General features: G+C 39.7%; 1 protein-coding gene across 4 annotated transcripts; it reads right to left on the bottom strand.

Annotated features, from left to right (window-relative positions):
- Positions 1-851: 851 nt before the first annotated feature.
- On the bottom strand, positions 852-12,260 carry acbd3 (acyl-Coenzyme A binding domain containing 3). 4 transcript variants are annotated; one of them, XM_074614841.1, is made up of 8 exons: positions 11,879-12,260; positions 8,399-8,540; positions 7,645-7,785; positions 7,324-7,482; positions 6,863-7,040; positions 5,570-5,816; positions 4,651-4,938; positions 852-3,213 (listed from the first exon to the last, which is right to left on the bottom strand). In XM_074614841.1, exons 1-8 carry the CDS (start codon positions 12,189-12,191, stop codon positions 2,999-3,001), a joined length of 1,683 nt encoding a protein of 560 aa, XP_074470942.1. In that variant the 5' UTR covers positions 12,192-12,260; the 3' UTR covers positions 852-2,998. The 4 variants fall into 4 exon arrangements, with proteins under 4 accessions (XP_074470942.1, XP_074470945.1, XP_074470946.1 ...); XM_074614844.1 differs by having other exon boundaries at positions 6,866-7,040; positions 11,879-12,259; XM_074614845.1 differs by having other exon boundaries at positions 2,001-3,213; positions 4,651-4,935; positions 6,866-7,040; positions 11,879-12,259.
- Between the last annotated feature and the right edge of the window lie 1,419 nt (positions 12,261-13,679).

The following is a 13,679-nucleotide window of genomic DNA, read 5'->3' as shown; positions in this document are numbered from 1 at the left end:
CTACAATATTTCATTTTAAACAAAGGATATGTTAACTGTTTGCTCATACCTTTTAAAATAACCCCATGGACAGCACATTCTCTGAACACTTGTTTCTGATTTATCTCCTCTCTGTATGTGTGTGTGCACAAGGCATGTTTGTCCAGGCCTTGTGTCCAGTCCACCGCCTGGCATTCCCACCGTCGCTCTTTAAAATACCAAAGAGCAAACTCTCATCATTAATAGCATACCTTTTTACTCGGCTCAGCTTTAAACCTGTGGTCGTGGTGGATTCTTTTGAAAGCCTGACTAAAGATGTACCAGTTGGTAAAATGTGTCTCGGTAGGTGTTTATTGTGCCACCTGGTGTCTTAAAGTGAACATAGCCAACTTCAAAAGGTGAATCCAGGCTAAAAGCATTGCCACTTGTTAATGCTTTCTCATTGCTCAATGCTGTTAAGTTGTGTACACTGTGGCAACCGTTTAACATTACTCAATATTAAGGGTGTAAAATGCTGATGCAGACGTCCTCTGAACATATTGACATCCCATGTGGATGTGGAAACATTGAAGGTAGATTATCCTGTTACACATTGAGAAACATCCTCACTTGTCCTTCCCTCAGCACTAAATGTGTTTGACAGGAGGACAGCAGGAGGATGACACATCCACCACTCCTGGAAAAAGGAACTAGCTAATACGGGTGTGTTGTTCCAAGGCCATTTTCAGTGTCCTCACATGCCCAAAATTGTCTCATTCTGTTTAATCTAAAACTAAAAGAGGTCTTTGTTTTAGGCAGTGAATGAATGAACGGTTTGAAAGCTTCATACAAAATGAAAACTATAAAAAATACAAAAGTAAACAAACTACCAATTTTCTAGAGATGAACATAAGTTTAATCAAGATTAAATATATGCCCCAAAAAAAGATCTTGCAACTCATAAGAGATCCAAACAAGTCAAAACAATACAAAAAGATGAGCTTTTCTGTCTGTCATGTCAATAGAGCCTTGCCATTTTTATACTTCCTACGAGTTTTGGACTTTCATTCGGGGTAAAATGTATACATATATGATCTCATTCACCATATTTTACAGTGCATTGATTCTCAAAACCATAGCCTTCTTCCACATCTAAAAACCCATACATAAACTCATTTATAGAATTATTTACATACAAGGCTTGAACAAACCATTTTGGTGAGCAATAAGAAACTTAAGAAAAACAAACATCACACATCAGAAACTTAGGAACTTTCTTAAACTTTATGGCTTGGTTAAGCCACGGTGACATTTTGTTACACAAATCACTGAATGGATGGGAGGCAGGAGGGGCCTCTAATTAAATAATATGAACTAACACTCAACTTGTTATTCCACCTCTGTGTCTTTAAAGTTTGGTTGCATACACACAAAAAAGAATGCAAATACAGATTGAGTGACAAAGTGAACCCAAATGTCTCTACTGAACACACCGCACACTTTGCTCATAATGCACCTAGGTGGTAGGTACGCAAAGCATATACATGTAATGTGAAACAGAACAACATAATTAATCTAAAGTATGGCAACAAATGACTTGGAAAATAAAAAAGTTGAATACACTAAGATGTCACAGCTGAGTTAGTAAGCAACCACGTCACCAAAGACACAAAAATATCATCTCAGTTTATTCACGATACCTTACTTGAGATGACAATTTGAGTTAATTCATACCAGGGAGAAGAAAAAACAAAAAAAACAGACCAGCAACACTGCGTTTTGTGTAATGGATTTTGATTTCTGAGCGCTGGAGAGATGTAACAGTGTGTCTTGAATTTTTATTGTTAGATGTAGTTGTGTGTCAGCATCTGCAAACACACATAATGAAATTCAAAACTCAAAAACCTCCCAGGTAATATTAATATAACATCTGCCGTAATACTTGCTCCTTTTTATCTGGAAGAATTGCTGAGCAAAGGACAGTTGATGATTTGACGTAATCAGTCGTGTGGAAACAGACACACGTATAGGAAAAACAAATATTTGTAGGAGAAAGGGAGAACAAATATTTATTTAATAATTTCTTTTTAAACTTCTGTATCAAACACTGAGATGCTTGAGTTTATTAAGCCAGAGGGCCTACTTTTCCATGTGCATGTCATGTTACTCACTCCTTTATCACTCTGAAACACGGAATGACTTCTTGCCTGTCCTTCATAAATTTTGCCAGTGGACTCGAGAAATAACGTTTTTTTGTGTGGGAATAAGCCAACAAGAGCCCTAAACGTCCTCTCAGATCTTCACATATGCATGGTGGCTAGGGAAGAGACTGTTTTTACAACAAAAAAGATAATTATTCGTGTACAACTGTGTTTTTAATGTGTGTGTGTGTGAGACTTGGCAAAGACCAGACGCTCTCTGAGGAACAGAGGCATAGTGTTATATGAAGTACATTTGCAATATAATTAGATTTTTCAACATTGTCTTGTGTTCTTGTGGGATAAACAACCAGTATTACCACCAAAACAGGAAACGTTGGCTCACAGAGTGCTGGACTCGCCGGCGTTTTCCGCAACGCGGTTATGAAAGCGTCAATCGGGGCAGAAGCAGCCACAAAGGCCACGTTGGACAGTGTTGGGCTGGGTTTGGTGGTGACAGAAGAGGAGCCCAGGGTGAAAAGTGGTCAAATACAATATGAGATAGAGAAAGTCCTACAGCCTGGGTCTATGTGAGCGCAGCGAGGACAGGTGGTGAATATACAACAGGAGAACGCACTCCTCTTCCAGGCTCTAGCATGGGTGTATCTCGGGACACGCATACACATACAGCACATACACATTAGTCCAAATCTCCAAACTAGGGCTTTCAGATGTGTCTCTTTGTCACCCTCTGGTGGTTTTGTCCAGAATAGATCTGGTGATTTCTCCTTCACACACAAAACACACACATACAGGCTGCCAAATCTCCACCTACACGCACACGCACACACATATGAACACACACACACTCCTTGGCTCCCCCCCTGTGTCTGTATTCAGGCTTATCTGGTGTAGTAGACTCTGTAGTAAACACTCTTGGAGCGCCAGAGTGAATAGGAGTTGTCAAACTTGAGCAGGTAGACTCCGCGGCCGGGGTACTGGTGGCTACCGGCGTACACCTCCTCATGACAGTCCCGCCGGTACACCGGTACAATCTCATCCACCTGGGGCTTCCCCGCCTCCTTCTTCGCCTTCTCCTCCTCGTTGGGAGGTTCACCTGAGGACACAAGGACATGGTTAAGGTTTCAAATTGTAATAGAAAGCAGCAGGAAATCACCTATGAGGCTTATCTTTATGAATGGTTCACACACACTCACAATGCTCCTTTAGAAAGCTTCACTATAATTATGCAATGCTATGATTACACTTAATATCATGGAGTTATATTTGTGCCTCAATCCTGAACACACTGAAAGGGTTCAAGCTCTAAAACGAAAACACAGACAACTTCCAGACCGGACAACGCCGTGGTAGCGACCTGTCAATCACAAGGTAGCCCCGCCCTAAAGCATCCCCTGCTTTATGGTCTATTTGACTCTAAATGGGACCATAATTTACTAAATGAACATCATGCTGTATTGAAGAAGACTTGTAACTAGCGATTGAGACCATAAACTCATGTTTATAATGTTTACTGAGGTAATAAATCAAGTGAGAAGTAGAATCATTTTCTCATAGACTTCTATACAATCAGACTGAGATACCAGAGGAGTCGCCCCCTGCTGGCTATTAGAAAGAATGCAAGTTTAAGGAACTTCTGCATATAATATGGCTTAACATTACACTATCCCAAACTCCTTTAGGTATCAGATTCTATTACTTATAGGATCACATTTTGAACTAAACTTGCATACTACCAAATAAATGCAGGAGGTTTATGTCAAAATGTGATAGACCTTTCTCTTGTGCAAAACACAGTGTTGTTACAATAAACATATACCACTGCTACTCCAGACAGTCTGAGGTGAAGTTTAGAAGGCTAATTTGTACAGTTAATTTAACTAAAACAAAATGTTCCAATTCCAATGCACAATACTGCCTTTTTTATCTTATCAACATATATTTTCACAATTCATTCCTATTCACACCACCGCTCTGGTTTCCACCAAAGAACACAAACAGGACGTCCTCTTCCAAGGGGACAACTGTGTGATGTTTAACTATGGTGTAGGCAAGTTCTGAACATGAGATAAGAATATAATGATATCTGAAAGTGTACTAGTTATTCATCTCTCCATTGGCCGATGAGTGAAGCAACAGAAATAAATTGCTAAATCAGACATTCCTATACAAAGCAGCTGCTTCTGTGGCAAACATGGAACTAAATAACCACCATGACTTGACATGTCAATAAATAGCAGAGCATACGGTATCCATAGCAAATGCCTCTGAACCTAAGATCAAAAAAGCAATCATGACCCATCTATAGCGTTTCATATCAGCTTGCAAAGTTCCATTTTCAATTCTTGGATAAATATGTTTTGCAAATGTTTTGTTAACATAACAATGAACACATTATGGAGGGAGAGCTCACACCCACACACAACATCACTGTCAATAGAACTGACTTTTCCGGCTCTGCTGCAACACCCGAAAATATCTGCATCAGAAACACTGCAGGCGTGTTCACACAGGCTTCCCACCCACACCTCACCTTCTTCATCCTCGTCATCATCGCTGGACTCCGACACGTGCACGCTGACCGAAGCGGAGGCGGCGTCCGTCCACTCGAAGAAGACCCCGAAGCCGATGTCGTAATAGTCCGTGGCGAACTCCCAGAACAGGTAAGAGCCCTCCTCGTGGGTCGGCACTCGCACCGTCACCACCTCGCCGCGTCCCACTGTGATCACGCTGTCTGCGTCCTGACGGATTTTCTCCTTGAAGTCCTTGATCTGTGGCCGTGTCCACATGGACGGAGCAGCTATGACTGGTGGGGAGTCTGCTGTGATCGAGGGACAAAAGACTTCTTACAATCTGTTTGGATAATCTTCTTATATAATCTGATAATTCCAATAAGTGATGTCCTACCAGCATACACAGATTAAAGGCACATAGAGAAAAGATATACAGTATATACAGTATATATAAACATAGAGAATGCGAGAGAGAGGGCATGAGTCCATGTGACCAGTTGGGTTTTTTGCATACCCGGCTATCCATCCATCTTTCCTTAAAACATTGATTTGAGAGTGAGCAGCCAGCCACAGTGGATTAATTTGGCTCAGGATGTATGTTTTTGGAATCAGACCAAGGCCTTGTTCATTTCTGGTGTGAGTGCTCAACTCTTCTATAAGCAGAATGTGTGGTTGGATGATACCTAAACCAGCAGACTATCATGTATCACTTGTTCCAGCTCTTCTCCTCCCTGCCCTCCAGGTCACATCAACAAGGACACAGCAGATACGAATCAGGTTTCAAGTTGGGTATAAAGCTTTGTTTGACAGAGAGCTTCTCCCCCTCTGCCCTGTAGCCATTAGCTACACAATACAGAAAATGTAGATTCTTTCAAAATGAAGTCAACTCCAGTGGTTTATGTTTTTTTAAATGAGAAACATCTACTTGGCCAAACCAACCTAATAAAGGCCCGTTCTCTGAGACCTCCTCTGCCGGCTCGGGCTCTGGCTCGCGGTCCATGCTCTCCGAGTACGAATCCGACTGGCCTCCGTTGACTGTGGGGGTTTCATCGCCAGCAGGTGGTGAAGCTGAACACAACGGTCCTGCTGCTGAGGCGGCGATAGGTTCGCCGCTATTGAAGCCGCTAGATTCAAGGGTGCCCTGCACCATCAAATCCGCCTGCATCTGCTGCTTCTGTAAGGCCGCCTGGGACAAAAGGAACACTGAATCAAGACATTGGAATCCAAACTAAGAGCTTAAACCAAAAATGTTGTTTCTAAAATGCTATTGGAAGGATCACAGGCTCCTGCTTACATATGGATTACATTTATATGCATATAAAGCTGCACTATTATAGCTAAAATTGTTATCCTGATGAGTTCGCTCAAGACTGCGCTCATCAAAATGCATCTTGATTATTTGAGGAGCTTAACCGTTTCAATTTTGTTTCCATCTTTAGTAAACATTTCTCTGTAATTGCATTTCGGCTCAAGCCCTTTTCTGCATACCAAAGGTGCCTCATCATGAAGGGTGTACATCTTTTATAGACATTTATGCTACATCCACCCGTATACCGTCCAGACGAGCATTTTAGGGCCGTTTCAGAATTAATCTCTGTCCATACTACGATGCCTGAAAATGCATATCACATGGCTATTCACCTACACTGGGCATGCGTGTACCAGTGTAAACAGGAAGCAGCGCTGTACACGGGAATTGATGTAATAGCTTGCCTCCTGAGCATGTAGGCAGTATTATAAAATGCAGAATTTAACTGCACAAAAGCTGCTAGCATAGACGAGAAGGTCAGCCACGCTTGTAACTCATTATCCATGTTGAAATTAACCACTGGTGGTCGAGGCTGATGTCGTTTGTTTTCTTCCGGAAAAGGTTCATGTGATGGGGCGTGACGCATCGGGGAAAAACAAGTCATGTCTGAAGCGAACGTGGGTGTCTGCGTCATCATTTTTAAAAGGTCTCCATTTCTGTCCGTCCAGACTAAAACGCAACCCCGGAGTTTTAAAACGAAAACGCCGTCAGCAGCATTTTCAAACGTCTCCGTTTTAGGGTCTCAAAAACGCAGGAGAAGTATTAGTGTGAATGTAGACTTAGGCTTGGCCCATGACTACTTTCAATTTACTGTGCATCACTGAAAGACAATGTTGCCAATACCCACGCTTCCCCATTAACTGCAAAATCTAAAAAAAAAAATCAATCAATGCAAGTCTATCCTTCTGTTAGTGTTTACATACTACCTGTTGCTGGGCCAGCTGGACCTGGTAGAGCTGCTGCATGTACTGCTGGTAGTGCTGCTCCTGGAGCTGACGGATGAGGCCAAGCTGTTGCTCTGGGCTGTTGGGGTACTGCTGAGCAGCGTACTGTTGGAACTGCACTGCTGTCTGCGCATTCAACGCCGCCATTATCTGTTGTCTGGGAAATAGAACACAGGGGCAGCGCTGGTGAGGAAGGAAGTACAGGAAACTGTAAGGAGACAATGGTGGACAGTGGAAAGTTGGAGGATTTTAACATAGAGAGAAGAGAATACCCCTGTAGATATCAATGTCAGGGAAGTGTGACGATCATGTAGAAGTCATGCTGAAGTTAAATCAATATATTGCACATTGTGCAAACACACACAGTGATACAGATTCAAGAGTTTTATTTGCCATTTGCACCTAAGTACATTGGAAGTCTGAGCAGTAGACACACATACTTCTGCTGCTCAATCCGTAGCCTCTCCTCCTCTGCCTGTCTCCTCTCCTCGTCCTCTCTCCTCAGCCTTTCCTCCTCCTCTAGCCTCCGTCTCTCCTCCTCCTGCCTTTGTCGCTCCCTCTCCTCCTCCTCCAGCCGCTGACGCTCCTCTTCTTCTTTCCTGGAGAAGATACAAAACACCATCAGTCAATAAATGGCCAATATTTATCCTGCTGCTTTACAGTGTTGCCGGCTGCATATAGGACGAACTGAAACGGAGTCTGTATTTAGACACTGAAGCAGAAGCATCGCCCTCAGGGGAACTGACGTCAAGAAACCTTACCTTTTCCTTTCCTGCTCTTCCCTTTCGATCTTGTGTGAGGTGACGTAGGGAGCAAAGAGGTTACAGCACTTGTTCAGCAGCTTGACAAACTCCACCATGGCATCCTCCTTCTCCAGGTTACCCAGGGAGGCCCACTCTTTCCTGCACACAGAGCGAAAATGGAGGTGAGGATAAATAATACAGGGGCTCAGCCATCAAGTATCTTTTTTACTTCTTTTTAAAAAGGAACAGTGTGTAGGATCTGGCGGTATCTAGCAGAGAGGTTGCAGTTTTACTACTTCTCCCGTGTGCCAAGAGGGTAGGATTTCTACGGTGGCCGAGGCGAAAACATGAATGAGAGCCAGTTGTTGTAAGAGTAGAGTGCGTAGAGTGTGTGTGTGTGTGTATGTGGGAAGTGAGTGGTGAAGCAAGAGAGAGAGCGGCGCCAATAGAAGCGAGTAACGTCATCGACTCCGGCCCAAGCAGGAAAAGTAAATAGTGTTTGGTTTGTCCATTCCGGGCTACTGTAGAAACATGGCGGGGCAACATGGCAGACTCTGTGGAGAGGAGCTGCTCCCTATGTAGATATACGGCTCATTCTAAGGTAAGGAAAACACATTTCTTACAGTACAGAAAACATACTTATTAATATTATATTCCATTTCTGCCAATAGATCCCCTAATTGTTTAATGTCCTTTAAAAGTTTTTGTCTTACGTTAACAAGGGACATTTAAATTGGTAGCATTTGTAACAGCCAATGTTTGCTGGGGTTACCTGCGGTCGTTGCCCAGGACATCAAAGAAGCCAACCTCCGGTGAAGCATCAGGATTGTAAGGGCCCAGTAACACCTGTTTGTGCAGAGCCACCAGTCGAAGCTTCTCCTCATAGGTCGGGTGGAAGGCCTTTCCATCTTTATCTGAGAGCAGCAAAGTGGAAGCACTTAGTACAACATGGTAGCAGCGACAGTAGAAGCATAAAGAGGATCATATCCTTTTGACACTCTATAACTTAATAACAGCCTCTTGGCAGGATGACTTCAATCACTGTAAAACTTTAATCCAAAGTGAGGCACGATCACATTTATATATACAAGACACGTTACGCAAGACCTAACCCTAACTGACTAGAAATACATGGCTGCAAATACAAAGCACAGATTACTATCACACAGCGTGGTGACTGGGCCCAAACCTGTTTGACAGTCATCACAAGCGCTTTGCTCTAAAAGAACAGTACAAATGCCCAGTGTTCAAATTGTAAAGGCAAGGTGAGCCACAGAGAGCATATTATACTGTATTTATTTACATGTTATTTTAATTTCTCAGGCTGATAAGTTAGATCTGAAAGACTGATACACTTTTACACTGTCTTGTTTCGACTTGCTACTTCTTGATAATTACTTAGTGAGATTGGCACAACTCAAAGCAGGGTTTGAGCTTGAAACTTAAAGGTCCCATATCATGCTCATTTTTAGGTTCATACTTGTATTTTATGTTTCTACTAGAACACGTTTACATGCTTTAATGTTAAAAAATCCTTTATTTTACTAGTACTTTCTGCCTGAATATGCCTGTATTTACCCTCTGTCTGAAATGCTCCGTTTTAATGCATTTCAACGGAATTGCAACTGAATGGCGCTGCTAGGCAAAAGCTTGGGTCTGTTTATTTCCTGTCAGCTGTTGTCATTCATGGTGCCTTCAAATGGGGTCGTGTTTACTGTGTTCGTGAGAAGAGTCCATATGAACGCCCCCCTCTTGTGCTATTCACGACATCGCAAGTGGAAAGTTTCAGGAGTTGTGACGTGTTTGTTGACGTTGTCAGAAATGGCGGAGGCCATGGAAGTTAATTTTTCGGTACATAATAAGTGAATATATTGTAATTTTAGTTGTATATTTTTCTTCATAATTTTATAATATGTCTGAGGAAAATGTTGATATTCCCATCTGCCTAATCCTTTTCCTCTGTCATTATGCCTTTGCGTTTCCTGCATTATGTTACCCACTTGCTAGTTGCTTAATTGTGAGCCTCTGTGGCTTCTGGACACCAAGTTAATATTATATTATAATTATTATAATATTATATATATATATATATATATATATATATATATAAAACAGCAATATATATATATATATATATATATATATATATATAACGGCAATATATATATGTATATAACGGCATATATATATATATATATATATATATATATATATATTGTAGATTTATGACATCACAAAATTACAGAAATCCTGACAGCTCGTTTAAAGGCACAGTTTCTGAATATGGGCTGTGTGTATTTCTCCATGGATTGAGCGTTTTGATACTTTCCGGTATTTATAGAGCACATAGACCTGCTTTATTATAAAAAAGGACATAAAAATCTCCCTTTTTTACAATATGGGACCTTAAAAATAATGTTATAGCTGGTTGTGTATTGCAATAATATGTTTAATAAGCTGTCTTTTGAGCGCAAAGAATGCAATAGTTAGGTGATGTCAATGTTCTCTTAAAGGTGATGATATTAACTCAGATAGCCTTCCAGTTTGTATGCATGCACTTTTATTGGATTTCCTGTTGGAGTAGCAGCAAGGGGAGTGGTGTGGATATATGGATATGAGGAGGCACTTAGGCTGTAAAACAGGCCAGTGGTCATGCAACCCTTTAAGTGCCCGAAAACGTGGCTTTAAGCAGCACTGTGAACAGTTTTTTTTCATCCTCAAGACTAACCAACTTCTAGGAAGCACAGCAGGAACCTGTCTGATTTATCAGAGAAAGATCTGTGTAAGTAAAATGCCATGCAGGCTCCCCTTCAGCTGCATCAGTGACAGGGGTAGGGCGTGTTAAGAAAGCTCCCAAACAAATCACTATGAGCCTGCTAGGATGCATATAGCTTCTTACATAGCAGCTCTTAGTTGATGGGAGCAGATGCATGACAAGCCAGGTCCCAAAACCCAAAGAAATGTACACAGAAGCTAGACAGCACCATGCAAAACACAATAAGGACTTTTATCCTTTTACCATCAAAGATCCTTTTATCCTTTATTAGACTGATCCTTCTGTTGTTCTTGTTCAGTCTGTTTATTTATTAGTTAGTCTAATTTACATCAGTAATAGTTTTGGGTCCTGTTTTATATATTTTTTTTTAGCTTACATATATTGTTGTTGTTGTGTGTCACTATGTTTTATCTATGTTTTTTTATGTACAAGCTGCTCCAAACCAATTGCCCCTAGACAGATTAATAAAGCTGTTTGAATTGAATTGAATTGGCCACACATGCACATACAAAATGGGACTGCTGGGAAGTCTTTTACCCTTTAACACTTCTTATATTGCAGCTCTCTTAGTTGATGGGAGCAGATGCATGACAAGCCAGGTTCATTCTTCTCCAAAACCCAAAGAAATGTACACAGAAGCTAGACAGCACCATGCAAATGTGAAGATGAAAAAGTTCTCAGGCCACACATGCACATAAAAAATGGGACAACTTGGAAGTCCAGTGCTTATTTTTACCCCTTTAACAACCAGTCTAGCAGCCTGCTAGGATGCATATAGCTTCTTACATTGCAGCTCTTTAGTTGATGGAGCAGATGCATGACAAGCCAGGTCCCAAAAACCCAAAGAAATGTACAAAGAAGCTAGACAACACCATGCAAATGTGAAGATGAAAATGTTCTCAGGCCACACATGCACACAAATACAAATAGAGCTGGTTATGTATTGCAATAATACATTTAACAAGCTGTCTTTTGAAACATGTTCTCAGGCCACACATGCACATACAAATGGACTACTGGTGAAGTCTTTTACCCCTTTAACAACCAGCTAACAGCCTGCTAGGATGCATATGGCTTCTTGCATTGCAGAAACCCAAAGACATGTACACAGAAGCTAGACAACACCATGCAAATGTGAAGGAGGAAATGTTCTCAGGCCACACATGCACACAAATACAAATAGATGTTACAGCTGGTTATGCATTGCAATAATACATTTAACAAGCTGTGTTTTGAGCACAAAGTATGCAATGTTCTCAGGCCACACATGCACATAAATGGACTGCTGGAAAAAGCTTATTTCACCCTTTAACAACCTGCTAGCAGCGTTAGCTACCTGTTAGCTATGTAGCTAATGTGGCTGACAGCAGTGACAGCTAACAGCTAACAAGCTAACTATCGGCTAACTAACGGCTAACCGACTAAAAACCGCGAGATTATAATAAAACCGCGAGATTATAATAAAAGTATAAATACCTTTGAAGAATTTGAGGCCCATTCCGTAGAGCTCCAGCAGAGGAAAGCCCCATTTCCTCTCTATGGCAGACCTGGCTGTCTCTCCATCTTCTCCTCCTTCTTCTCCTCCGTCTGCCGCGGCTCCACCCGGCGTGTCGGCGTCGGTCTCCGGCTCCTCCGCGGGTTTGTTGTTGGGCTCCGGCTCCTCTTCGAGCTGGAGCTGCTCCTGCTCGCCCTCCGGGTCCGGACTGAGAGTGAGGCCGTCGATGGAGACTTCGAGCCGGCTGGAAGTCGCGCTGTCGAGGTCGCCGCTCTGAACCTCTGTCGCCATCATGTACAGAGACTGACTGACTGTCAGCTGAAGCGGCCACGTACCTACTTCCGGTTTACACTTGGCGGAAGTTCCGGGAGAGTTTTTTTTTTGTTTTTTTTCTTCGATGTAAATAATGACGATGCTTTAACCTGATAGGAGACATATTTACAGAAAATATACATGTATATATATATTATAATAATAATATAAAAATAATATATATACACCTGGGACTGTTATAAAACAGATTTTCACTCCCATATTTAGTTCTATTTTTAGAGCAACATAATAATGTAATTTAATGTTATTTTTTAATTCACTTTCACTTCATATTACACTAAAATTTCATTTTCATTAAATTATTATTAAATATTATATTATATTGTTATTTATATATATATATAATATTAATAATTCATATTAATTATTATATTATATTGTTATTTATATATAATATTAATAATTCATATTAATTATATTATATTAAATTATTATCCATTACATTATTTTTAAATTCTAATTTTCATTTCATTTCATTTTAGTATGGTAGTATTTAATTCCCCTGGAATAAATCTCACTGTCTTTTAAATCAGCTTAAGCTTCCGGGAGCTTTTTTTTTTTCTTCGATGTAAATAATGACGACGCTTTAAACCGATAGGAGAAATATTTACAGAAAAAAAAATATATATATATATAAAATAATAATATAAAAATAATATATATATACTTGGGACTGTTATAAAAACTGATTTTCACTCCTATATTTAGTTCTATTTTTAGAGCAACATAATAATTATTAATAAATAATTATATTACTCAGGAAATAACGTGATTCACACAGCAAAATTCATTTTCACTAAATTATTATTAAATTATATTAATAATGAATATGAAATATATTCTATTCAATTATTAAATTATAATTTTCATTTAATTTAATTTTAGTATAGCTGTATTTTATGTAATTTAATTAATTTAAATTTGATTTAAATTTTTAATCATTTCATTTTCTTTTTTTTCTGAGTTTATCTTTGTTTTTATGTTTGATGTGAAATTTGTTCAGTGTAATAACTGAAAAATAAATAAATAAAAAGTTAAAAAAATAAATAATTAATTTAATTTAAATTTTAGTATGGTTGTATTTAATACCCCTGGAATAAGTCATGTATACACACATTATGTCAATGTTCTTTTTTACTGCTTAAGAATTGGCATTCATCTTTGTCTGTACATGTACTGAATAGTTGCATTTTTATAATAAGAGTTTTTTTTTTTAAATAATACAGACGTTATAAGAAGCAAATAATTACTTCAATGTTTAATATGATGACCAACAAAATAATTTATAAATAAAATAATAAATCTGTCAATTCAGACACACACCATCTTGTTACAGGCCACATGTGACAACATAGATTTCATTTTAATTATTCATTTATTTATTTTCAATCTCACTGTCTTTTAAATCAGCTTAAGCTTTTTTGTCCATCAGGAAATATTTGTCTTGCA

The sequence above is a fragment of the Sebastes fasciatus genome, chromosome 18 (assembly GCF_043250625.1).
Source record: "Sebastes fasciatus isolate fSebFas1 chromosome 18, fSebFas1.pri, whole genome shotgun sequence".
Taxonomy (NCBI): domain Eukaryota; kingdom Metazoa; phylum Chordata; class Actinopteri; order Perciformes; family Sebastidae; genus Sebastes; species Sebastes fasciatus.
This window is presented reverse-complemented; position numbering and strand designations above follow the sequence as displayed.

Excerpts from the sequence above, each read along its gene's own strand:
- acbd3 (XM_074614841.1), bottom strand. The coding sequence starts at position 12,191 with ATGATGGCGACAGAGGTTCAGAGCGGCGACCTCGACAGCGCGACTTCC. Across the intron at positions 7,786-8,398 it reads GTCCTGGGCAACGACCGCAG|GAAAGAGTGGGCCTCCCTGG; the intron begins GTAACCCCAGCA and ends CTCTGTGTGCAG. Across the intron at positions 3,214-4,650 it reads TGATGACGAGGATGAAGAAG|GTGAACCTCCCAACGAGGAG; the intron begins GTGAGGTGTGGG and ends TTGTGTCCTCAG.